Here is a 26,727-nt window from a genome sequence, read left to right on the forward strand (position 1 = left end):
TTTATTCCAAAACATCTTTAATGGACTTGCATTAAGTCAGTAATAGAGGAAAGAGAATAGAGCAGAGGGAAGCCTCAACATCATAGTAACTCAACTCACCTGTAGGAGTGAGGGAAGTGCAATTTCACTGTATAATATATTTTGATATAAGGTCCATTACTTGAATAACATAAAAATTAGGTGTGTTTTTGAAATTTTAGGTAGAGGTGTGACTAAATGGAATGAAAATATTGATTAACTCAGGATAACACAATTTTCATATGGCAATCATGCTGCAAGGATATACAATAAAATACAAAGCTCCTCATCGTTTCATCCATAATGGTTTGAGTATCCTACAGTAAACTTTGAGAAACCTGCTCTGGATTCTGTATCAACAAAACTTAGTTCATTACCTCTCTTGCATTAGCAAGTCACTTAAGTTCTTTAATGCTCAAGTCCTTATAAAAGAATAAAACCTTATAGAAAATAGTATTCAAATTGTATCTTGTTGCACACATGGGGACTAGCATTATTATTTTGACCTTAAAACATTCTTACTGATAAAACCCAAGGGTTTCACCCCATTTTCAGGGAAAACCACTTCTTCATCCTGCTTCAGATCTGCTGGGTCTTTACACTGTAGATGATTGGATTCATCAGGGGTGGAAAGAGAATATAGATATTGCCCATAAGGACATGAACCAAAGGTGAGAGATGCTTTCCAAAGCGATGCACTATGGTGAGACCAATCATGGGAATATAAAAAACCAGGACAGCACAGATGTGGGAGACACAGGTCTGCAAAGACTTGAGCCTCTCCTCCCGGGATGCAATTGCCAGCACCGTATGCAAGATGAAAATATAGGAGATAAGAATGAGGACGGCATCCAACAACACGGTACAAATCACCAGAGCCAGGGCATAGAAGCTGTTGAAGCGGATGTCAGAGCAGGCCAGCCGGAGTAGGTCCTGGTGAAGGCAGAAAGAGTGAGAGAGGATGTGGGGACGGCAGTAAGGGAAGAACTTCAAACGAATGATGACGGGAAGAATAGACAAAGCACTTCTCATCAAAATGGTCACCATAAAATGAATGACTCTATTATTAGTCAGGATGGACGTATACATCAGAGGATTGCAAATTGCTATAAAGCGATCAAAGGCCATGGCAAGAAGGACTCCAGACTCTGTGCAGGAGAGTCCATGGATAAAATAAGTCTGTGAAATACAAGTATCCAAACCAATCTCCCGGCTGAGCCCCCAGAAGATCCCCAGTACCGTGTGCACTGTGGACAGCCCCATGCACAGGTCGGTGAGGGCCAGCATGGCCAGAAAATAGAACATGGGCTGGTGCAGGCTCGACTCAGCCTGGATCACATGGAACACCATGCAGTTTCCCAGGAAAACCATAGCATAGATGCAGGAGACGGGAATTGAAAACCAGAGATAGTACTGGTCTAGGCCAGGGAACCCTGTGAGAATAAATATCGAGGAATTAATAATGGAAGCAGAAGAAGCAGACATGAGCATTTGGAGCTAATTCCCAAGGTAAGGTAAATATTCACAGTTTTGTTTATACTATCTGGCTTTGAGAACAGTTTAACATAACACAGTGCCCAGAGCTTATGTAGCACAAGTTAAGCTAATTGTAGAACCCCAGGGAAGTCAACTGTAGGAGAAGCTACAGCACAAGATGGTTTCACAGAGAACGTCCTTGATGTCAGGTCTCAGAGTTTATAGAAGCAAATCAACGTCCTGACCATTTTAGGCAAATTGGATCATTAACTTCCTTCCCTTGTAGTCTCTCTCAGCCACTTGCACCACACACACCAGGTGACAGTGACTCAAGTTATTGAGAGCATAAGGCTGCTCCTGCTCTGCTGCTCCTGGCTAACCTCTGAACGCTCTCTCCTTCCCCAGTCCTTGTGTACAGGGAGTCAGAAGGGTCAGAGTTAGGAGGAAGGAATGAAGAGGATTGTGGGAGCTGGTGAACCCGGGATCCAGGGAGAGCACTATTCTCTCGTGAAGGATGATGCAAGTGAAAGATTCTTCCTGGTTCTTCCAGGCTAGCAGTTTCCTGGTATTCTGAGGAAAGGATAAATAGCAGCCTTTTCCCCAGAGTCCACAACTTTTCTAATCTTAGAGGGAGGATGACTCATGGCATTGACTGAAAATGGACTGGATTGACTGACTGTGCTCAGAAGAAGCTAAGAAGCAAAGATCCAAAGGGAAAGATAGTATCAGAAATCTGAGGAATTTTTGTGTCCATTTCAGTCTGAAATAAACTATAATGTTTACATAAGAGTTATTTATTGTTTTCCACTTAAGGAAATTTTTATTTTTCACTGAATTCCTCAGTCAAACTCTCTTCCTTTTTTGAACTCCAGAGAAATGTGTCTCCTTTCTGACAGGTATAGTATAAGAGCTATATACAAAAAGGTTTCATAAAAATACTATAAAGTGACACACACCATACTGCTAAAACATTCACTTATGTGTTAGTTGTACATAGTTAATTATGTACTTATGGTGGGCAGCATGGAGGCACACAGGCGCAGGTGGGACACTGCCAGCAGACAGAAAGTAGTACATGGGCTGGTGCAGGGAGATCTAAGAGCACGAGTGTAAACTCAAACTCAAGTACGTCAGAATTAGAACGAAGCTTATAGACCCTGCAGCATCCCCAGCCTTGTATTGATGAGGTTCCAGTGACTCCAAAAAGGCAAGAACTTGTCAAGAATCAGATCTCCTGTAAACAGCAGGATAAACCACATTTGGGAATAGAACCACTGTCCACCATTTCTCCACATTTTCTGTCCCCTGAACCTTGTGGGTCTCTCAGCTGCCAATCCATGTATTTTCTAAGGTGTGCTATTTTGTCCCAGACCCTAGTAGAAGATGACTCTATTTTAAAGTATTTCTCAATCCCTCTTCAACAAAACCCAGCCAGGAGCTTTCTGCAAATCCACAATGATCCAACATAAGAATAACAATAGCTGGTAAGAGCAACTGAATTTTGAGGAGTAATGGGTTTGTTTGTTTTTCACAGACATTGTCTTGAGTTGAAAACTGTTGTGATGATAACTAATTTGTCTGGAGATATGTACACTAGTATTCAACTCCTTTCCAAAAGAGATCCCCCTTATGGATCCTGCCCTCCTCTGAAGGTAGCAAAGTGCAGGTGTAACCCTTCATATTTGCATTTTCACTTTAAATACTTTAAAATCACTTTTTCGTCTATAATCTCAGATAATCACCTCAATTCTCTAAGACTGAGAAATGAGATTTTATTATGCCTGGTTTCTAAATTAAGAGATAGACTGCAGCAAATGAAGAAAATAATTTGCCCAGAGCCTCCTATTTAATAAAGAGTGGATGCACGAGGAGAATACAATGCTTGGTGTTTGTTATTTAGCTTCTGAGCATTTTAGCTTATGGTAAAAAAAAAAAAAAAAAGAAGGAAAAGAAAAAACAGAGGAAGATCTCTGCTGTGATAAGGAAAGACTTTGGAGAATCAGAAGCCTGGTGTGACTTCTACCTGCATATCGGCATAAGCTAAATACTCCCTTAAAATTCTGATTTTTAAAAAGCTACAAATGTGATGGTAGCTTCAGATGTTTCCTTATTACAGTCAGAGAGTCAGTTTTAAAATCCTAGTATTTGCTTAAATAATTTTTTTCAGTAAGTAAGTAGCGTTAAGGACTCTTATTTATAGGTGCTAGCGTTATAGCGTCTACAGGATAGACAAAATTACACCTACAATGAAGCATCATGAACACGATGGATGCTAATAAAGGTAAATATTGTGAAATAAATAATGCTGATAGAAGGGCTGCATGTGATAGCATTTTATATAAAGTGTTCTGGATATAACTCTCAAGGAGGAAACAGTTGGAGTAAGATTAGAATTGAAAAAAAGCAGCCATTTAAAGACGTGCATATATATGTGTGACTTTGAGGGAGTGCATTGCCTGGACCTCTGTGTGTGTGTGTGTGTGTGTGTGAGTGTTTAATGGGGTAGGTGCAAAGAGAAGCATCAGGCAAAGGAAAGAACCTTGAATTGTTAATACCTGGGGCAGCTGGCAGACATAAACCAGCTGTAGCTAGTGTGAGGATGCCAACAAGAAAAGTTGTAGACAACAGAGAATCCAAAACCCAAGCAATCACTAAGAAAAGTTCACTCATCCATCTTAAAATTTTGAATTCTATACATCTGTGCTTACTACCTACACAATTCTGATCTTCAAAGAGAACACTGTTTATGCAGCGAAATACATTATTGCTCTCTAAATGGCGATTAAAGTGGGTAAGGGAGGAGAGGAAGAGGTTAAGAATTAAGAGACAAGGTTTGTAACCCTGAGTCCTTAGGTGAAGTGGGAAAAGTTCTTCCCAAAAGCTAAGTTTTGAGACAAACGATGGTGGCAATGATGATCAGGAATGCACATATACTGAGATGATCCAACATGTTTATACAGACAAGCATTAAATGTAAAAAAGAAGGGGATGCCATAATAACCCAAGGCCATCATTTTATCAGTGGTGATACAATGCAAAGAAGACCAACTGATCAGATAATCCCTATTTTAGGCTTGTCTCTGCTGTGGTGAGAAGCTGGGAAAATGCTTTTACTCCTTCTATAAATGGTTTTATGAATTTCCAATAATGTGCTGAAAAATGGAGGGAGTATAAGAAATCATAAGATAAGAGAATTGTTGGAGACTCTCATTGAGGAGAAGGCTGCTTTCAGAATAACAGTATGCATTCAATGTACGTACCTGTGGACTCTCATTACCACATCTTTCAACTCTGCACATATCTTACACTAAAAAGAGCTATTTCAAGACTTTTATAACTAATTAAATAGTCCATCAAAGACTTCTAACATGAAGATACAAGCACAGGAGATGCTCTTGTGGTAGACAGATTCAGCAATATGACTTTTATTTTCCTAACCAGGGCAATAAAATGAGTATTATGTGACAAGGATTTGAGATTCGTCAATACATGGAACACGTCCTATTTACTTCTTATTTCTTACATTTATCCAAGTACCTGGAAGAGGATTTTTTTGTTGTTATAAATGACTATTTGTTGTGAAAAGAAATTTAGTGATAGAAAGTGATAAAAATTGTTTCAGGGCAAAAAGCAAAGGCTATGGTTTTTGACCATAACTTTATCACAAACTCACTGAATAAATTTGTTCAAACCTCTTATTCATTCTGGGTTTCTGTAAATTGTAAATAAAGCAATCTCATCCCTCTTTACTTGATTTTTTAACTTGCGATTCCTAGAAATTATTCAGTGCAAGTATATTGTGAAATATATAATCCAATATCAAGAGATTGTCAACATTATTTTGTCTGCCGCAACATGAAACATTTCTTATTTTTGCCAGAGAGAGAAGTGAGCAGAAGTTCATTTGAACAATTTTAAGCATAGACTGTAAGCTGACTGCTTAGAGGAGCTCTTAGTAGCACTAGTAGGTAGATGGTAAAACAGCTGTTCAAAAGTGGTATCAAAGCAAGAGCAAAGTTGGAGGCAGCACTGTATTTTTCATTGAATCAGTATGCATTCTTTCTGCAACTATATTAGGATTTACACCAGAGGATCAATGAAACTCATACTACCGGATAGTCAAAAGATGATGGTTCTCATCCCCCAAATAAATTTCATACCACCATATATACACATGCAATATCAAGGTGGTATGCTTCAAAAAGAAGTAATATTTAATAACAAAGTTAAGTCAAGCAATTTTGTAAATTTAGACTCATTTATTTATTCCTCAAATTTTTACAATTTTAAGCTTCAAGTATGTTTTCAAAGTTGGTAAGTCAACGATTTAGAAATAATTGACTTTGACCTTAAGAACCCTGAGTTTATTGACTGAGATTATCACTTTTTTTTTTCCAAGAGGTGAGAGACCCTACATTTTTCAAATCTCTTCATAGCACAGCTTTCTCCCTATGCAGTTCTCTTCCACAGTCCTTCCTCAGTTTTACCTTGGCTTATTTGAGGGGCAATCAACCACACATAGATTCAGATACATACACATCAAGATTTGTTTAAGAAGAGAGGATTTGTCAGTGGGTTTCCATGCTTTCCTAATTATGCATTCTACTGTTGTTCTCTCTTATAGCAGTACACTTGGGGAAGGCTTAAGGAAACTATGTCTCCCAATAGCTCCTAAATGTCACCTTGGGGAACGGATCCTCTTTCGTCTCTCTAGACATCCAATGCACTGATATGCAGGGCTGCATCACAAAACTTATTGGTACCATCCTCAAACATGTGGCTGTTTCTTCTTTCCTTTCCAAGCCCCACAATATTGACTTACCCTTAAGAAGGTCAATGCTGAAAATACGTCTTCCTTCTGTAAGAGGAAAACATCAGGGGGTTCTCAGTGGAGAGTAATTTCACAGCATCTTGGGCAATGCTCTAAACATCCCTGCCTTGCAGAACACAGAAGCTTCCCTCCAGGGGTTAGGAGAAGTCATTGCCAAACAAGTTCTGCGATGGGCTATAGAAAGACTTTTGTGACTAAGAACTTTTTGGCCCTGTCCAAGTGTCAATTCTTCAGATTCTGAATGCTCCATCCTGGGCTGAGGCAAGCCTAAAATGCCTGGGCAAAAAAGAGTTTCTTTAAAGAATTCTCTCATCCTGATGGCTAGAACTGACCATTTAGAACTCAAATGAGGGGAAAGTCTATGATCTGTGTGTTAGAACAAATATTTGGACTGTGAAGGTTTTTCCAGCCAGTGAGTCAGGATAAAATAAAGCACAAATTCTAGAAACAGTAAGATAGACCTGAGGCACTACAGGACAAGTTTTGTGTTTCTGGAAATTAATATCTAAGGCAGAAATTATAGAAATATGAGAGAGAAGGATTTTGTGTGTCATGCTAAGAAATTTCAACCTTCATAGAAGTGGTATTATGCAGCATTTGTCTTCCGTATCTGGCATATTTAACTTAGCATAATGTCTTCTAGATTCATTCATGTTGTCACAAATGACAGGATTTCCTTCTTTTGCTAAGACGGAAAAATATTCCATTATAAGTATATACTACAATTTATTTATCCATTTGTTTGTTGATAGACATTTAGGTGGCTTCCCTGTTTTGGCTATTGTGAATAATGCTGCAGTGAACATAAGAATGCAGATACCTCCTTGAAATCCTCTTTTTATTTCCTTTGGATATATGCTCAGAAGTGGTATTGCTGGATCATATGATGGTTCTATTTTAATTTTGGAGAGATCTCCATAGTTTTCCATAATGGCTGCACCAATTTATATTCCCAAGAATGTAGAGAGTTCCCTTTTCTCCACACACTGGCCAATACTTGCTATCTTTTGTGGGGGTTTTTTGATAATAGCCATACCAAAGGGTGTGAGATGATCTCTTATTGTGGTTTTGGTTTGCATTTCCCCGATGATTATTGATGTTGAACCCATTTTCATTTATCTAGTGACCATTTGTGTGTCTTCTTTGGAGAAATACCTATTCAAAATTTACCTTAGATGGAATTTAATTAATGAAGTCTGTCTTGAAACCCCCTAAACAATTATCACCGTGTTCAGTTGTCTATGTCATTTTCCCATGATGTCAGTAGGGAATTTTCAATATTCCTATATGTCTGTATCTTTCAATTTAGAAAAAATTTATTCCATTTTATAGCCACTGTTTGTATGGTCAGCCCTGGAACAAGTCAGAGAATACATAGATGAGTTTTGATTTTCTTGGGTGAATTTATTCTCCTAAAAATATTTATTACCTTTCTAATGAGACAATGAATGACTGAAAGAGTAATCCTGGAGTCAGTACCCCTCATGTATGTGCACAATTTTGCTCAAAGCAGACTTTCTCCAATGTGAATGGGATGTTTTATTACAATTGGGCGGCAGTCAATATTCTCATGTATCTGCAGATCTAAAGATACAGTAAAACCTAACAGGCATGAAAAAATATGCAAAGAAAAGAAACTATGTGTCCTTGAGGATGTCTATGTGTGTAGGATGGGGACGGGAGGACTTGGCTTAATTTCATTCCTGATTTCTTTCCTGCTCCAAAATTCTGGTGCTCAGAAAGTCAGGCTGCGTCCCTGCTCTTGTCTTTCACAGCCTGTCCTTACACAATTAAAATAAGTTTCTATGTGTTGCTTAATTTTGATTTAACTATGTTTTATTACTTGCAACCAAAATTCTGAAGGAGTAGACTCCATTCCGAGGTCATCCACAATATTTCTTTTCTCCGTAAACTTCGATATATTATAGATGAGAAACAAAGAAAGATATACTTGTGGCTCTGGCCAAGAGAATGGAGGGGCAACCATCATGAAATATACCCAGAGGCCTTTCCATAGCACAGACTAACATTTCTAGAAAAAAAGACAGTCATAACCTTATCCCAACTGAGGGAAGGGCATTCCTCTCCTCTCCAGCTCCTTCATTCTTCATGTCTCATCTAAGGGGGAAAATGGATCACAATTCAATAGATTGAGAATGCTGCTATCAGGGAAGGAAAGGAGCCTGGTGTGGGGGGAAAGACCTCTGTAGAAATCCTTGTGAAGGTCACAGCTCTGGGAAATAGATCCAGTAAAATCTTAGACCCACTAAGGTTTAATTAGTAGATTATTGTATGCTTGACTCTTCCACATGCCACATCTTACCACTAACCCAAAAAGTTTCCAGTATAATAATAATGGATTGCAGCTAAAAGAGCTGCAAAACACAGATTTTCTCTGAAGAAGAATATATTGGGATAACTAAAGTCAAGAGAGACAAAAGAACAAGGACAGTACCTTCTCCTATCTATAACTACAACAAACACAACCCTATTTCTAGTCATATTAACATAAATTCTCATGCTAAAGGCATAATGACCTACCTCCTATTGTGCAATAAAACATGCCTTATTGTCAACAAAAATTATAAGGTGTGCAAAAAGGAAAGATGAAAACACACTCCAGGGAGACAAAACAATCCATCACATAGAATCAGATATATCACAGAATATGTAACTATCAAATGGGAATTTATATATCTATGAATAACATGTTATAGGCTCTAATGGAATTACTAAACATGAAAAAATGAATGGCATTGTAAGCAGACAGACAGAAATGCTAAGAGAGAATCAAAAGGACAGGCTAGAAATGAAAAACCCCTGTTATAGAAATGAAGAATGCCTTTGATGAACTAACTGGTGGATTCAAACAAGAATAAATGAGAATAAACCAACTTGAAGGTCAGTCAGTAGAAACTTCCCAAACTAAAATGAAAAGAGAAAAAAAATGAATGAAAAATAGAACTCCCAAGACCTATGGAACAGTGTAGAAAGATGTAACATATACGTAATTTGAATGCCAGAAGAAGAAAAAGAGAACAAAGTAGAAGAAATATATGAAGCAATAGTGGCGGAGAATTTTCCATGGTTGGTGACTGAAAACAAACCACAGATCCAGGAATCCCATCTGACAGAAGAAGGAGCAATGCTGAAATAAATGCGTCAGTCAAAGTTTATTCAAGTGGAGAATTCACAAAGAGAAAAATCTTGAAAGAATCCATTGTGTGGAGGGAAGACTTACCGATAAAGGAAGAAGAAGATTTATAGCAAAATCTTCTTCAGAAACAATGCAAGCAAGAGGAGAGTGGAATGAAATATTTTACATATTTAAAGAAAAAAACCCCACCAACCCAGAATTTCATTTTCAGTGAAAATATTCTTCAAATATTAAGGAGAAATGCAGATGCAGATTTCAGCAAACCCCAAAATGTAATAATAATAAATAAGCATGGGGCCGGCCCCCCCGTGGCTGAGTGGCTAAGTTTGTGCGCTTTGCATCTGTGGCCCAGGGTTTCACTGGTTCGGATCCTGGGCGTGGACATGGCACTGCTCATCAGGCGATACTGAGGCGGTGTCCCACACAGCACCACCAGAGGCACTTAGGACTAGAATATACAGCTGTATACGAGACGGGGGCTTTGGGGAGAAGAAGAAAAAAAATGATAAAATAAAAAAGAAGATTGGCAACAGATGTTAGCTCAGGTGCCAATCTTTAAAAAAAAAGAAGCAATTCATGAATTCATGCGAACTAGCTGACCTTCCCTGAATGAGATGTTAAAAGAAATCTTTCAGACAAAAGGAACATTATATGTCAGAAACTTAGCTCTCCATTATGAAAGGAAGAATGTCAAAGAAGGAATAAATGAACGTAAAATAAAGTCTCTTATTTCTATAAATCTTAATTGATCTAAAAAGTACTGTTTACTTAAAGCATATGAATCATTGAAACAAATGTCAGCAATGTCACAAGGCACAGCAGGGAGGAATTGGGACTACCTTGTTGTCAGATAATTGCGTTACATGAGCATGGTGTAGAGACACTTGAAAGTAGATTTAGATTATTTCAAAAGGTATAATGTAAACTCAAGGACAACCACTGTTTCGAGTTTTTCATTAAGATTTTGTTTTGTCTCTATAACTCCAGTTATGGTATTACTGTAGTGTGCCTACTGATATTTCAAGAGATGAGTAAACAATATGAGACTATTTAGTCCCTGCTCTGTTAGCTCTTCTTTTACTTGTGTTAGATTTCTCAAAAATTTTTATCTTGTTTTCCCATCCTGTTATAACATCTGTAACTCACTACTTCCCTCCCACTGCTGTATCTCTAAGTTCCCCTCCTAATATGTGTGAGGAAGCCAAAAGTAAAGGTGTTATGAAGTATATACAAAGAAATAACTACTGCATTCAGTGTGAGGGCTATAGTAATAAAACTCACACATTTTATTTTCAAAGCCTCTTTCATTTATAGTTGGGCGACTACTTCTGTTCAAGACTGATGAGATTTAAAACAAAAATAAGCTCAAAGCTAAAAGAATTTTGCTCAAAATTGTTTTTCTTATTTAAAAAAATATGTTGGTAATTCTGGCCAAAGCTATTTGCAATTTAAGAGCTGGATAGCCACAGCATCTTTGAAATTTATATTGAGAAGGAAAGAAAAACAGCAAAATCCTGGAATGCTCTAAAAGTTAAATTAAGAAGTTCTTGTAGGCTTGATTTTCCACATATCTGGAATTACATTCATTGCCTCATTTCACCCTTGCCAGAAATCTTCCTCAAAAATGTCACCCACTCATTCATTCCTTCATTCTATACAAACCAAATACCTAATATGTGGAAACCTCTAAATTCAGGAAAGGTGATGCAATGGTCAATGAGAGAAAGAATATGTTTCCTCACGGGGATTATATTTAGTAGGGATTTTCCAAAATGCTTCTAATATCATTGAATTCCAAACATACCCATCACTCCATCTGTCAAAATTTTTTTCTCCTAAACTCTAAGGCAAAGCTTTTTGTGCACTTTTATAAATTTGTAAAGGTCCTAAGCTATTCTTTAGAGTTCTTTTTCCTTTTAGAATAGCGGTTCCCTTCATGAGTCTTAAATAGTATGAACTTTTCCTCTAAGACAGAGGTTGTATCTTAGTTATATTTCTATTTGCAGGGTCTATAATAGTGTATTTAACATGGTGAATATTTAATGCAGTTTTGATTTGCATTTCCCTGTCTATCTTACATTTTTCTCTTCACTACCGGACTCACTTTATGTTCAGTGGCTCATTAAAGACTGTGACTGAAGTCCCTCCTGCCTTTTATCTCTCTACCAAAGACTTAATGATCCTGACCGTCTCTGATGCCAGCCTTATGCAACCAGAAGAGGCGCAGCATCCTCAGTCGAATCTGCTTGGTCTTAATGGTGTAAACCACTGGACTGAGAACCGGGGGTGTGAAAAAGTGAAGATAGGAAAGCAGTACACGGGTGCCTGGGGAAGCCCGTCTCCCAAATCTATGGATCATAGACAGGCCAATCATAGGTGTATAGAAGAGCAACACAGCACAGATGTGGGAAACACAAGTATTGAGGACTTTGAGGCGCTCAGCCTTGGAGGCAATGAACAGCACTGTTTGGAGGATCAGCACATAGGAGAGGACAATGAGCACTGAGTCCACTCCGAGAGTAGAGAGCACTACAAAGAGACCATAGGCACTGTTGATATGGGTGTCAGCACAGGCCAGCTTCATGACATCTGGGTGCAGGCAGTAGGAGTGGGAAAGCAGGCGATTCCCGCAGTAAGGCAGCTTCTTCAGCATGATGGGGGCTGGGATGTGGAGACCAATGCTGCGCACCATGATGGCCAGGCCCAAGCTGGCAATCCGGGGACTTGTGAGGATGGTGCCATAGCGCAGGGGGTTGCTGATGGCCACAAAACGGTCAAAGGCCATGGTCAGCAGAACAGAGGATTCCATGATGGAGAAGGTATGAATGAAGAAGAGCTGTGCCAGGCACACATCCATTGCCACTTCCCTGAGACCCAGCATGTAGATGGTGAGCATGGTGGGCAGCGTGGAGGCAGACAGGCCCAGGTCGGTCACTGCCAGCATGGACAGAAAGTAGTACATGGGCTGGTGCAGGGAGGGCTCCGACCTCACCACCCACAGAATCAGGCTGTTCCCTGCCAGGGATGCCAAATACATGACACACAGAGGGATAGAGAGCCAGGTATGCACAGCCTCAAGTCCTGGGAAGCCTGTTAGGAAGAAGGAGGTGCTGCTTTGGTTGGAGACTGACATAATCATCAGGAGGAGTCGAACTCCAGGCAGAGGGGCAATCATAGACCCTAGAATCAAATCAGTTTCTGAGTCAAAACCTGTCCTATAAAGCAAGACCTTATAAAAACTCACCAAAGTCTCTTTTTGATAGCCACGGCCATGCAATTTGCCTAAATATTTCCTCTAATTCATAGACAAGGAGCCCTTAAAGAAAAGTTAGTTTGAAATATTAGAACAAACCTTGCATACCTAGTAAGCTTCGGTCAGGAGCCACACAACAAAATTTACTCCAAGTCAGAGTTTCAAACACAGCTCTGGAAAGGGGCAGAGGGAGTACTGGTCTTAACTCTTCAGTATACATATTGGGAAATGAACTCCAGGTTCCAATATGGTTAGTGTGTCTGGTCTGGGACCAGAATCTAGGTTACTCACTTCCTGTCGAGTTCTCATTCATACTGCTTTCAATGGGTACTTCTCCAATGTGGTGAATATGAGAATTTTTCGGAGACATCTTCTTTCATAATTAAAACAATACAAAATGATTCCTCAACGTATCAGCCCACTTCTGTGAGCACACAAACACAATTTTGTCACAAAATTTAAAATGCCAAGCTATGGCAAAAATAGACATTTACACAAATACCATTCATTCTCTAATGGAGCTGTGCATATGGAACATTAAATAGATGGATTCTTAACTCATAGAACATTAAGCAGATACCTTAAAGCTTACCTGTAATTATTCAGCATTATACTGATGAGGATATAGAGACTAGAAAAAGACACTTACTTGCCAAGGAATCAGGACTTCGATCCACTTATATAAAGTAAGTTCCGGAGAAATACAACACTCCGAGAACAGATCTTCTGCCGCTGTGTTCTCTCCCTTGAACATTAGCCACTGCTCCACTTCCTGCCACCTCAGCTACCTCCCTGTATCTGCTCCATTATGAGTTCTATTTTTTGAGAACTCAGTGAAAGAGAACTTGATTTCAAAGTGTTACATCTTCCCTCGTAATCTTAAACAAAGATAGGAGATTTCTGGAGTTTCCCAGAAATACAAAACGCTAAAGAATAATGACTAAGAAGGACAACTTAGTTTTGAGGAATTTTATTTAATCATATATTCAGAGGTTTTTTGTTTCTGCTTTTCTTTTAGATGATCTCGATTTTCTCTTGATTTTGTCATATTCCCTCTCGTATTCTTGTTCCCTGCATTCTTGGGGAATACAATCCAGTATTCCTCTCTCTTTGAAAAATAAGTCCAATTAATAATGAATTCTGTCCCTTTTTTCTGCAGGTAAAAATGTGCAAGTGCAATTTATTACTTTTTTATTTCATTTAAAGTACTTTACAAAACAATTTCACATATACCATTTTAAAGCATCTCAATCCTCATACGTTGGCTGATTAGTTTTTCCAGACTAAGAAATTTAATCAGTAAGGATTCAAGTATATAACTTTGCTAGTCACATGGGTTGTAATTGGAAGATCCAAGACTGGAAATAATTCTGTCTCACTTAAGGCTCTTTACTTGGATGCTGTTGTTTGTAGTTGAAGACAAATGCCAGCTATTAACCCACAGACTCAGGACACTCACAAGGCTTATCCTTAAATCAAAGGAAGCTGAAAACTCCCATGAATTTCTATTTTTTAAAATTTCTTATATGAAGGCCACTTCTGGTTTTCCTCTTGTATTCCACTTTATTACATCCAGCTTAGGTGCCTGCATTTTCATTCAACAAGTAAACTGTCCTAGGAACCGTTCTAGATAGAGCAAATAGAGCTATGAAGAAAATAATAAGGTCCCCAAAATAAGGGGGACATGAGTCAATATCATTTAAAATATGTGAAAAATAATAAAATAATGTGGAAAGAGAAGGGGGTGCTATTTCAGATTGAGAGTTCAGGTAATAGCTCTGTGAGGAGGAGACAATTGAAGAACAAGCAAAACAGCAAGAAGGAGTGAGACGGTTGGAGAGCTGTGTGTGCGTGGGTGAGTGTGTCAGTGATCGTAGGGAATGTGTAGAGATGTGTCAGGAAAACTCCAGTATTATTGCACAAGTTAACTAGGAGATGGGTGCCTGTTTTAGCTAGAATCGTGATAGAAGTAAGAGTGTTAAGAGAGCAGAGACAACCTTCTTGCTCCAACACAATCATTTACGAAAACTGCATTGCACCTGCCCTGGAGTGGGGAGATATTCTCTTCTGTGATGAATAGATACCTAGTGGCTCTGAAAGTGTGGACTCTGGGCATCAGGAGTGGCATCAGCTGCACTTGAGAACTTGTAATAAATGAAGATCATTAGGTCCCACCCCAAACCTACTGGATCAGGATTTCTTTGGTTCAAGCACAGCATTGTGTTTTAACAACCCTCCAGGTGATTCTGATGCAAACCAAAGTCTGAGGATCACTGCAGTACATAGGCAGGTAGAGTATTGCTTTGTAAACACATGTGTGCAATGCTATTGAGGACCTAGTAAAGCAAGACAGTAGGGGAGAAGCAAAGGTTATGAATAAAGAAAAAAGAACAACCTTAGACAAAGAAAGAAAACTTGCACCTCAGTGCCAAGCTCTGAGATGGGGCCAGCAAGGATGCTCAGTCACAAGCACAGATTCTTTCATTGAGACGCCCCAAATGATCTTACCATAGATCATTCAAGACCCAAATGCATATGGCAATTATAATAAATTAGGACACTGTTTTTCCTTATAATTTATTGTGCAAAATATCAAATTGTTAACAAGGTAATCTGTATGTTAGTTAAATGCTGCTACTGCAGGAAACGGGACGAGCTGTTTTACCCCTTCTATGGATAGATTTGTTCATTTCTATTCAGTTACTGAAAGATGGAACAAATGTGAAATAAAGTGAAGAAATACTTGAGGCCATTGATTGGGAAGAACTGTGCCTTCAAATCAAGTGTCTGAATGCTCTCTATCTATGAATTCTTCATTTTGCATTCACCTTGCCCTGTTTAAATTTAAATTAGAGAAAAATATTTAATATTTCTTTAAAAAACTCAAAGTTCCCTGTCTTCACCCATAGATTTCAAGTGCAGAGACACGAGCACAATGGATGTCCACGGTGTAAGCAGTCAGAATTTCTGACTTTATTTCACTTATTTAGTTTTTTCGAAAATGGATCTATGAAAAAAGGCGTTGAGATATTAATATATGTGGAGCATATGATTTTTGTGTATATTGCACTTAGCTGATGCCTAGAAAAGGAAGAGGTTTGTGAGTTTGTATGTGTGACTGTGTTTGTGTGTGATGGTTTTCCTTGTTTTAAGTTTTTAAAAAATTCGTGTTGAGAAGGGATTTAGTGTTAAGAAGCAGAAGAATATAACTGAAAAGGCAAGGTACTTGTTTTGGGACCTGGCTTCAGTACAAAAACACTGAAAGAAAAAAGAACTGGGCAAGGCTTGGCCTTAAGTAAACGCTGTTTCTCCAAAGTCTTAAGAACTCACTCTCAGCTTCTTCCTTACAGGAACTCCTTCTCTTGACTCGTCAGCAGAATTTCAGTCAGACGAGAACCAGTGGCATCATGGAGCAGACAAAGTGGGAAGCATGCTGGATTTCCTAATACCAATGTTTATTTTCTTCTGCAACCGCCTTAGGATTCAGTCTAACAGCATTAAGAGCCAATGTTCTGTCATGACAGTAATATGAAAAAGTAAGAAAATATATTTCATGTTCACAAAGCATTCTCCTCTCACACTGTATACATACGCTCATATATACTATGCTAATTTCAGTTTTCCCTTCTACTAAGAAATGGAAATGGGTAAATTGTCCTACTTCACAAAGCATGCCAACTTCATAGGTTTAAATGATGATAAAATTAGATAGTGGATGGAAGAGTTCCTAGCATTTTATAAAGTACTTAGAAAGTAAATAACTCATTATTTGTCTGTCCTTTAATTTTTTCCTAAATTTACTAACCATTCTCAAAGTTCAAGGGCCTTTTTTAAAAATGATTCCTTGAGCATTCAGGAATAATTGTCATTATTCTTGATCACCCAGGGTTTATTGATTCACATTATTATTCTATTACCTTCCATCTTGCAAGAAGAAACAGACTGTCTTTTCAAACTGTCTTCACAAACCAGCAACTCCCCATACCATTCTGCTCCTCAAACTTCCTCATCTCAGCTTGTCTCCCTTTGAGGGGCGTAGAATCCATCTGCTTAGAGTTTCAGTTACACATATTCCAGGCTGTATTTAAGGCAAGGAGGAAAGTGGCAGGTGAGTTACCAGCCTATTTCCTAATTGGCCATTTAATTGGTTTTATCTATTATGACAGTACATTTGAGGAATTCTTCAGGTAACTCATTCCAATAGCTCCCAGATAGGCTCTGAAGATGAAGAGCCTATTTTCTTCCTTTAAATCTTCACGATACTGTTCCTTTTCAAGATCGTAACACAAAACGTATTATTAACACTATTCTTAAATGATTACTAATAAGAACCCTAAAAATGGCTTTACGCCTTTCCTCTCCATATCCCGTGTTATTGACTCATCCAGAAGGAGACAAGAGCTGAGAACACTTCGCACCCTCCTCCAGGGTACAACAGAAGGGAGTTCTCAATGAAGAACAGTTCTCCAGCAAATCAGCCACTTCCTGGACATCATCCCTTGATGAACACAGCAGGCACCATGGGCTTTGGGGCAGCAATTGTTTTTAACCCTGTCAATGCCAATCAAGTTTTGCAATGGCAATGCAGAGACTCTGTTGTGATTGAAAATCCTTTAGCCTTGGCAATCCTGAATTTTTTAGTTACTGTGTCCCCTTATACTGTTATTAAAAAGTAATTGGACTTTTTGAGAGTACAAGCTTCAAAATCAGAAAGACCTGAGTTGAAGACGGTCTACACTGGTAATTATATAAGTTGCACAAGCTTTTTGAGCCTCATTTTTTATGTCTGTAAAATATAATAATACAACCATTGGGAAGTAATAGATATGTGGTTAATAATAAATGGCCCTGGGGTTAAACTTTGTAGATTTGAATCTCAACTCTATCACTTAGTAGCTCTGAATATTTTGGTATGTTACTTAATCTCTCATTGACTCAGTTTCCTTGTTGGTGAAATTGGAATATTGAAAGAAACTAACACACAGCATTGTTGTGAGTATGAAATGGAGTACTCCATTTAAAAACTTATAATAATGTTTGTCAATACTCAAGGAAGTACCTGTTATTTTAATATTATTATTCTTTCAGAATAATATTTTTGGGGCTGGCCCCACGGCCGAGTGGTTAAGTTTGCGCCCTCCACTACAGTGGCCCAGGGTTTCTCTGGTTCGGATCCTGGGAGAGGACATGGCACAGCTCATCAGGCCACGCTGAGGCAGCGTCCCACGTACTACAACTAGAAGGACCCACAACTAAAATATTATAACTATGTACTGGGGGGATTTGGGGAGAAAAGCAGAAAGAGATAAAAAAAGAAGATTGACAACAGTTGTTAGCTCAGGTGCCAATCTTTAAAAAAACAAAACAAAACAAAGCAAAAAGAATAATATTGCTTTTAATATAATATATGCAAATCACTTACTAGCATTCCTTGAAAATCACACTTTAAATATTTAGTAAATTATATTATTATTAGTATTTTCACACAAATGCAACAAAGAAACTTTCTATTGTTGCAACAGAAATAATAAAAGTTCAATAAAATGAAGGACTTTCCAACTTTGAGGACACATCTGCAGCTAAATAGAAATTGCAAACTTAGCCCCAGTATTGAAATCCAAGGTAGACAACTCATGCCTCTCAAAAATAATGTCTTGTAAAATTCTTTGTTTCCCAATATAGATGCAAAGGAAAACAACAAACTCAGTTTATTGGGGGCAGACTTATTTATCAAACCTCTAAGCATAAAGACAAGAAAATAGAGAAGCCCAAAAGGTTTCCACCTCAACGTTGTCATAAAGAACTAATGGATAGAGAACATATTCCAACAAATAAATGACTTTATCTCTGGGCAGATATATAAAATAGATATTGAAAGACAGACAGTGCAGAGCTATGATTCCTTGTGATAAAGGAAACACGAGATGAACTCCATGTCCATCCAGGCATGCTGCCAGATAACACTTTACAAGCTCAGACTAATATATTTCTAATCTAGTAAAATTAGATTAGATTTTGAATATAGATTATATAATTCTAATCCAGTAAAATTTTTCTTCAAAATTAAGGAAGAAATAAAGACCTTTCAGATGATCAAAACTACACTAGAAAATAATGTTAAAGTTTTTCAGGCTGAAAGGAAATGATACCAGGTATAAGTTTGGACATATGCTAAGGAATAACAGTATTATATGGAATAAATATGAAGGTAAATATAATTTTTCTCATTTAATAATTTATTTACATGGGAATTTACTGTATAAAGCATATCATGGTATATTCATAAAGTAAACTATTATTAAACAATAAAAAGTAATAATATACAAGCCACATGGATACATCTCAATATAATCATGCTGAGAGAAAGAAGCCAGACCAATAGGAAAAAAGTATATATTTATGAATACATTTATGTAAAGCTATAGAAAGAGGTAAACTAAATCTGTAGTAACAAAGCCATGTCAGTGTTTGAGACAGGTTGGGTGGAAAAAGGTACTAGGGAAGGAGTACAAAGAGTAACAAGAGACTTTTGGGGGTAATGGATATTTTCATTGTCTTTATTGTGGTGATGATTTCATGGATGTATACATATGTGACATTTATCAAATCATACACTGTAAATGTGTGCAATTTTAATATGTCAAATCTCAATAAAGCTGTTAAAATTAAAATTAAATGTTAGTAAAATAGACATGCCTGAGATATTATGAGATCATGAGAAGGGTTCCCTAACACAGAGTGTGGTAGGAGGGTAACAAAAGCTATCTCACTGCCTTGATAGTAGATCTGTAATCTGTGGGGTAGAGAGTGGTATAGAGATGTCAAAGGAGAAAGCACTGGGTATTACAGGCGGAGGTACAGGATGAACTATTGGACAGATGCCAGAAACTACCAAGTGTTGATGGGGTAATTCAACTATTTTTGTGTTTCTGGAATGCAGGGTCTGTCGAGAGATGAGGTCAGATCAAGAAAGGCTTTATTTGCCATGCTTAAATATTTCATCTTTCTAGTCTCCACTTAAAACTCGTCACTCCAAGAAGTATCTCTTGAAATCCCATCAATCAAATAACCCATCCTTCTTTGTGTCCTCACTCTAAGCTGTGCTGTCTGTCACCGAAGCACCTGTGACTTACTGGAGAATTATATGTTTGCAATCCTATTTTCCCTGATGATTTCAACTTTTCACACCAAGGAAACAATATTCAATTTGTTTTCTTTATACTTTGAATTAGGAGGTGGCCCAGCATAGGTGAATAAATATGATTTAAATGAATTACTCTGTAGGGGAGAAATCAAATAGTGGTACTATGCTTCCTTTCTCAATTCTATCTCAACATTGTGAGTAACTTTCCAATACAATCAATCCAAAATATGAGCATGTAAGTGAAAGACTTATGTGATCTCTCACTGGTTATGTTTTAATAGAGGAATTCTATTAGAGAAGTTAAAGATTTAGTCCAGCACCATGACAAAGTGAGAAAATTAATTTCTCTAGTTTTAACTTGTTTATGAAAGCTTTGTCAATTCCCATAAAGTGGCCTTCCAGGATGTCTATTTTGCTTATTTTTTAAATCTTCCCTAAAGGAATGAGGTAAAATTGAATTATACATGGGATCCATCATTCAAAAACTATAGCATCTCCTGGTAGCTTATGAGGGCACAGAATACCCCATGTATCCGTTAGGAAGTGAGGAGTAGAGCTTCAACTACATTCAGAGGGCTGGAGAATTTTGGAGGCTGTGTCCACCCTTCAAATGTCATGGAGCTTAGAGGAATATTGAGCTGCATAAACTTCACATTGTGACACACTTTATTACAATGATTAAAATCTTTATTTCTTTAAATGCATTTAAAATTTTTGAAATATTTTATTTGGTTTATATTTTGCAATGTAATCCACACCTATGGTTATTACACAAATCAGAATAAAAACAAATTTTGATTTTACATATTTGCCAATTTTCAGAAAGTACAACCAAGTGAGGTCCTTTTGAGTTTAATTTTGTAGGATTCTAGGTTTTTAGTTGGAATAGATTTTAGATGCCATGGAGTCCCACTTTTCCAATATGCTGGCTTTTACCTGTAAATGAGACTCTCTCAGGAAGCTGTTTCCCTTATAGTAGTCTGAGTTTTCACAGGCTGGTAATGACTTTCACAGAATGAGAAACATGGTTTTTCACATTAACAAGGACTGTTCTTATGACTGAAGAAACATCATAATATATTTCAGTTAGTGTTTTTGAATAATTAAATGAGAGATCAGATGGAAGCTACACTCTGCTTTCTCCCTGATATGTCTTTAGTCAGCAAGCTGACTGTCACAACTAAGAATTTATCCAAGTGGCTCAGTGCTTTTTGGGGTAGACCAACTTCAGAATGCGTGCCCGAATCTCTTTGGTTTTGACACTGTAGACAATTGGGTTGAGCACTGGAGGTATAAGAAAGTGCAGATAGGAGAGAAGCATGTATACCTGAGCTGGTAACTTCTTCTTCCCAAAGCGATGGATCATGGACAGGCTGACTAGTGGGGTATAAAATAGTAGTACCGCACAGATGTGGGAAACACAAGTGTTGAAGGCTTTGAGCTGCTCAACATTGGAAGCAATGCTCAACACTGTCTTCAAGATTAGCACATAGGAGAGGAGAATGAGCACAGCGTCCATCCCTAATGTGGAGAGCATGATGAAGAGCCCCAAGCCACTGTTCACAAGAGTGCTGGAACTGGCCAGCCTTAGCACATCAGGGTGAACACAATAAAAATGAGACAGAGCATTTAAAAGCTGGAATTGCAGTCTTACAAGGAGCACAGGCAGAGGCAGATGAAGGGCAACACTACGGATCACAATGGCCAGCCCGAGGGCCCCAACGCGCTTGGTTGTGAGAATGGTAGCATAGCGTAAGGGCTCTCGGATAGCCACACAGCGGTCAAAAGCCATAGCCAACAGCACAGCTGATTCAATGACTGAGAAAGTGTGGATGAAGAAGAGTTGCAAAAAGCAGGTTGCAGCTCCCACCTTCCTCTGGCCCAGGAGAAAGACAGCGGCCATTGAAGGCAGTGTAGAAGCTGAGAGACCCAGGTCAGCTGTTGAAAGCACGGAAAGGAAGAGGTACATGGGCGTATGGAGGTTGGGCACAGACTTGACGATGTACATTATGGTGATGTTGCCCAGCAAAGAGAGAACATAGATAGAGCAGACAGGAATAGCTGTCCAGCAATGAGAAGCCTCTAGTCCTGGGACATCCATCAGTATGAAGAAGAAGCTGCTGGCATTATTGTTGTTAGGAATTGCCATAACTCTGAGGAAGTCTCACTCTGGATAAATTATAAAGAAAGCAGAAAGTTATTCATTCATGAATTTTCCTATCATCTCATACCACATGGCGTTGGTGGCCTGTGCCTGCAGAATAATATTGCTCTTGCTTTTCTCCTTTTCCCACAGTACTGAAACTCATTTCTTTACATCTTTTCACTAGGGTACGATGTTGCCTCTCCTTTTGCTGGTTCATCCTACTTTTCAGAAGCATTTTTGGGCCATTCAGATATAGAAAATTATTGCCTCATTTGAAGATGTTTCAGGTTTGAAAAATACAAAAAGAAACTGTGTTAGGAGCATAGGGCCAATATGCATAAGCTATATTAGTTTTAGTACCAGAATATAGGATTCTAAAGTAATATAGATCAGGAAAATTATATTTAATGGCTGCTTCAGTGTTAGAAAATAATTTATAAGAATGTTAATACTGACTCTGAACTCCCAATGTTATTAGGTATATCTTTTGCTTGGAAAGGAATTCAGGACATCAAAAGTAATACATGTGACAAGAAGACATCAGGAGGGGTTTGAGTTTGATGTGTATGTTTACTGGATTTAAATCCCCTTCTCAATATCTATTACAGGGTGTTTTCTACAAAATGTTTGGAGAGCTGGTACAGATGTGTGAGAGGAAGAAGACGAAGACTAGATAATGTTTGTAGTTGGAAACACAAAGTATTCTCAATGGCATCACATATTTACTGACTTCCTGTGATGTATTCAATGTAAGTAATATAATGACAGACAATATACAGCTTCTGCCTTTTAAGTTCTAGTAACACACGGGTCAACGTAGAATACATCCATATACCAGTTCATGAGGGCATTGGTCATGGGGCAGATAAAAAGTCCCAATGGAGAATCCACATACTGCTTTCCACAACTTTCCTTTTAAAGAATGATCCTGGATACATTCAAGGACAATTATTAAAGAAAGCAATAAAGTGTGAAATCTGAGTACATAGAATTTAAAGGAAACTTCGGTTACATATCTAAGGTCCACATTGAATGATGATTTCCTTTCTTAATATCTTGGGAAATTTCTCTTAACAGTGGAGACCTTGACCATATTCTTGGGCAGTCATTTATGAGGCAGCTTCATTTTATTCTAATTCTGTTTCACAAACTGACTGTAAGTTTCCCTGTAAAGCTGTGAAGAATACCTACAATCCCCATTCCACATGTTAACTGTTAGTCTAAGGAAAATCCACAGAAGAAATTCTGTGAAGGATGAGTATCTGTGTAAGGTTTGAAACAAGCATGGTGATTGAACAGTAAACAGATATGGGCAGTAATTATAGGACAAGTCATGGAGGAAGAAAAACAATAACCATCTGTAAGGAAGGCAAAAATCAGAGGCAGGCCTATCAGAGTTGAGAAAAGATCTGTAATAGAAAGAGAACTCGGTTTTTGTGTGGATATACCTGTGGAGAGGTGAGGGTGGATGAGTATTAGGAGTTGTCAATGTTGTTCTAATAAAAACCATCTCTGAATTTTGGTTACAGAGGAAGAGGTGGTCAGTGAATAGATGTTTCATCCATCAACCTACCTCTGACAAGTTTTACCTATAGGCTGTTAATTACAGTCTGTTTTCAAAAGAAAGATAAAGCATTCCCACCTACCAAAATGTAATAGACTGAAGTTCTCATAAATGTAGGAAGTTTATCATTATTAATAAAAAGAAAATATTTGAGATTCAGCATTAATTATTTCTGGGAGAATATTTAACAAAGTGATATGAATAAAATAGCAAATCCATTGTTGAAACACGAGAATAGTAGGAAAAAAAGATAATTTTATATTCAGAAGACATGCCCAAGGTGATATGTGACCAAGTGGTGATCAATTCACAGATGAGAAGAGTCTAGGGGGCTACTGGAAGTCTTTGTCTTGACTCCACCTTGTAGAGATGTCGGAAAGGAGAACCTGCTACTCTCAGACTCTTAAGCTTAGACAGAGAGAATAGATTCAGCCCATGCGCCTGAGTCTGTCCAGAGATAGGCATTGAACCGTGCAAGGCCCAGTCACATCAGAAATGCAACTTCCATCTTCCCAAGGAGAAGGGATCCCCCAGAATATGAAGCTGGGTGGGAAGAATCAGGGACAGTAGAGATGCAGGGACTTACCTGAGACAGCAAAACAAAGAAAGAAAATCAGCAGAGGGCACTGCATTTTGTGAATGGTATGAACTAATTCTTTCAGCATAATTCAGTGACTATTATGGATCTGCCACATAGCTGGACTTTGCAGAGAGGCAATGGTGTATAAAAAAAAATTCTGATTAAACAGAGTTGTCAAAAGAACAGCATTTCACCAGTTAGCTGTGGTGATCAATGATGAGAGGGGAGAGAGGTACTCGCAGGAGGTGCAGTCATGGTTCTGAGTGTTTAAGAACTGACTAAACAATATCAAGCAGAGGTTAGAAGCGTGTATTTCTCTGTCTATTTCTCCTCAGGCTGTCCACTGCTAACCGGGAGCAGATGGGGGAATTATCCCTCACCCATGGACCTTTGACAAAATGTTTTCAAGCACAAAGTGAGAAGCAAAAATGCTATCGTCTTTATTTGAGCTTTGTCAGAAAAAAACATAGAAACAAAATTTTAATATTTTTCAAGGTTATCTTGTCCAACTCCTGATAAATTAACTCTGCAACATCCCTCAAAAGAATGTGAAACTCCATGTCTTTGAATACAATTCATTCTATGATGATATTTAAGTAATTAAGGAATCTACCTTCCTGCATTGCCTTGTGTGTATGCTGGAGAAGTGTTCTAAGTCTCACTTAATAACTGAGTGTCTAGATTTTACCTGTGTTAAAGCATTCCAGCCTGCATTCTTGTCTGATAAAATGAGGCACCTGGGTATTTTCTTTACTTCCATAGTCTTCAAAAATTTTTGTATGTTTAATATTTAGCAAGGAGCAACTATACAATTTTGACATTCATCTACATGTGGAGAAGAGATGCACATTATAAATATCTGGATTTTCTCACATAAAAATGCTAAATTGACAACAGTCAACAAAGAACGGAAGACAGGAGACTTGTGGACAAAGGCCAGAGCTTGCAGTGCAAACCAATGCATGCTTCTCTCTTGATAACAATTCCCTCCACGCTTTCTTCCCTATGTGTCTCATCATTATAAACCAAGTACTTATGCCATTTTGTTGAACAGTGTCTAATATTTCTAGAAGATAGTGCAACTTCGAAGTCAAGACGTCTTTTTTCAAAAATATACAACCTTCTGACAAACACTTCTACATTGCTCATCCTCTACATGGTTCTTTGGCTCTTTGGCACAGATCTTTAAACTTATTAATGTTGTTATAGGCACTAAAGCTATAAGAATGAAGTCCTGGTATTTTTGGCCCTGCCCTGAGAAACTACATAAACTAAGCCATATCAGTTCTTCAGAAAGTAAATGCAGAGTTATTATATTTTTAAAAATATATTACAGCCTAAGTTCAATATTATCAGTCCTTTTAAACCACTTCTTTTAAGGCAAGAACTCTACATAGCTCTTCATCGTAGGAGGTTCATTGGTAAATGTTTGGTGTGCCCTCTATCACAATGTTGTGTGAAAATTAGAAATCATATTTCTACCTTTCCTCCTTACTTCTTCCCCATTTGTCTTTCTTTCATCAATTATTCACCAATTATCTAATATGTATCACACATAAAATGTAGTTTGACTTACAGTTGATCTTAAACTCTAAGGGCAAGAATTGAGTGATTGTTGGGTGAGGAAAGAAGGGCCAGGGATTATTTTCCAAAACTGTAGAATATATCATATAAGAGGCTTAGAGGTGCTGTATAACTCCAACAGATGTCCTTTCTGCCTCAGACATCCTCATACAGAGTTTGAAACCAGATCTAAGACAGCCCACGACTTCTCTTGACTTCCATCCCAAGTACACATGCAACATGATTTGAGATAACCTAGCCAGAGATGTTTCTATCACTCACCAGACCCGAGGGCAGGGATAAGCTGGATGGATCGTGATGCAGCTGGGGCCTCTTGAGGCTCCCTGCTTTGAACATAGTGCCAAGTGACCAGGTTTATAAGGCACTGGTTCCAGGTCTCCCTGGTGGCTTACATCCAATCTCTGTGGTATAGGTTGTCAGAGAAACATCAGATGTGCATATGCCAGCCAGAGCTGTCTATTGCTAATCCTTGTGAGTCTTTGCCAACTCTTCAGATGATATGTGATATAAGCTTAGAACATGCAGTCTGTTCTGCTTCAAGCTTCCTTTCTTCTGTTCCCAGCCTAAGACCTTCTCAGTTCCTTAGAGAGAGAAGTCATCATATATATCATAGCTGTTCCCCAGAAACATCTCGAATTATATTTAGATCTCCAGGACATCCAATCTCTTATGTCCTCCAGCCCTCCTCCTCCAAATCCAGTAGGTTTTACTTAAATGGTAATATGTTGTGGAGTGAGAGTGAAATATCTGAACACTATTTCCATGAATAATAATAAATTTCCTCCAAGATAAATTCATTCTACACTGATTGGTCTTCTTTTACAATAATGTACTGCTTACTTTTCCCTAGTTTTGTTCCTTTTCCTCCTCCCTTCTTCCTCAAAGTGAGGTCTTCATATTTACTGAGGAATGATTATAATGGGTAGAGCAGATTAAAAAACATTCACCTGGAGCACATGAAAAGGGCCCAGATT

General features: G+C 38.2%; 3 protein-coding genes across 3 annotated transcripts; all 3 read right to left on the reverse strand.

Moving 5' to 3' along the window:
* Positions 1–597: 597 nt before the first annotated feature.
* LOC103553340 (olfactory receptor 51V1-like) lies at positions 598–1,509 on the reverse strand. The gene has a single exon (XM_008523865.2). It carries the CDS (start codon positions 1,507–1,509, stop codon positions 598–600), a length of 912 nt encoding a protein of 303 aa, XP_008522087.2.
* A 10,146-nt stretch (positions 1,510–11,655) lies between these two features.
* Positions 11,656–12,618, reverse strand: LOC103554120 (olfactory receptor 51G2-like). The gene has a single exon (XM_008524998.2). The coding sequence runs from the start codon at positions 12,613–12,615 to the stop codon at positions 11,656–11,658; it is 960 nt and encodes a 319-aa protein (XP_008523220.2). The 5' UTR covers positions 12,616–12,618.
* Positions 12,619–21,080: 8,462 nt separating this feature from the next.
* LOC103553352 (olfactory receptor 51G2-like) lies at positions 21,081–22,028 on the reverse strand. The gene has a single exon (XM_008523874.2). The coding sequence runs from the start codon at positions 22,026–22,028 to the stop codon at positions 21,081–21,083; it is 948 nt and encodes a 315-aa protein (XP_008522096.2).
* Between the last annotated feature and the right edge of the window lie 4,699 nt (positions 22,029–26,727).

This window comes from Equus przewalskii, chromosome 6 (genome assembly GCF_037783145.1).
Source record: "Equus przewalskii isolate Varuska chromosome 6, EquPr2, whole genome shotgun sequence".
Lineage (NCBI taxonomy): Eukaryota > Metazoa > Chordata > Mammalia > Perissodactyla > Equidae > Equus > Equus przewalskii.

Excerpts from the sequence above, each read along its gene's own strand:
- LOC103553340 (XM_008523865.2), bottom strand. The coding sequence starts at position 1,509 with ATGCTCATGTCTGCTTCTTCTGCTTCCATTATTAATTCCTCGATATTT.
- LOC103554120 (XM_008524998.2), bottom strand. The coding sequence starts at position 12,615 with ATGTCAGTCTCCAACCAAAGCAGCACCTCCTTCTTCCTAACAGGCTTC.
- LOC103553352 (XM_008523874.2), bottom strand. The coding sequence starts at position 22,028 with ATGGCAATTCCTAACAACAATAATGCCAGCAGCTTCTTCTTCATACTG.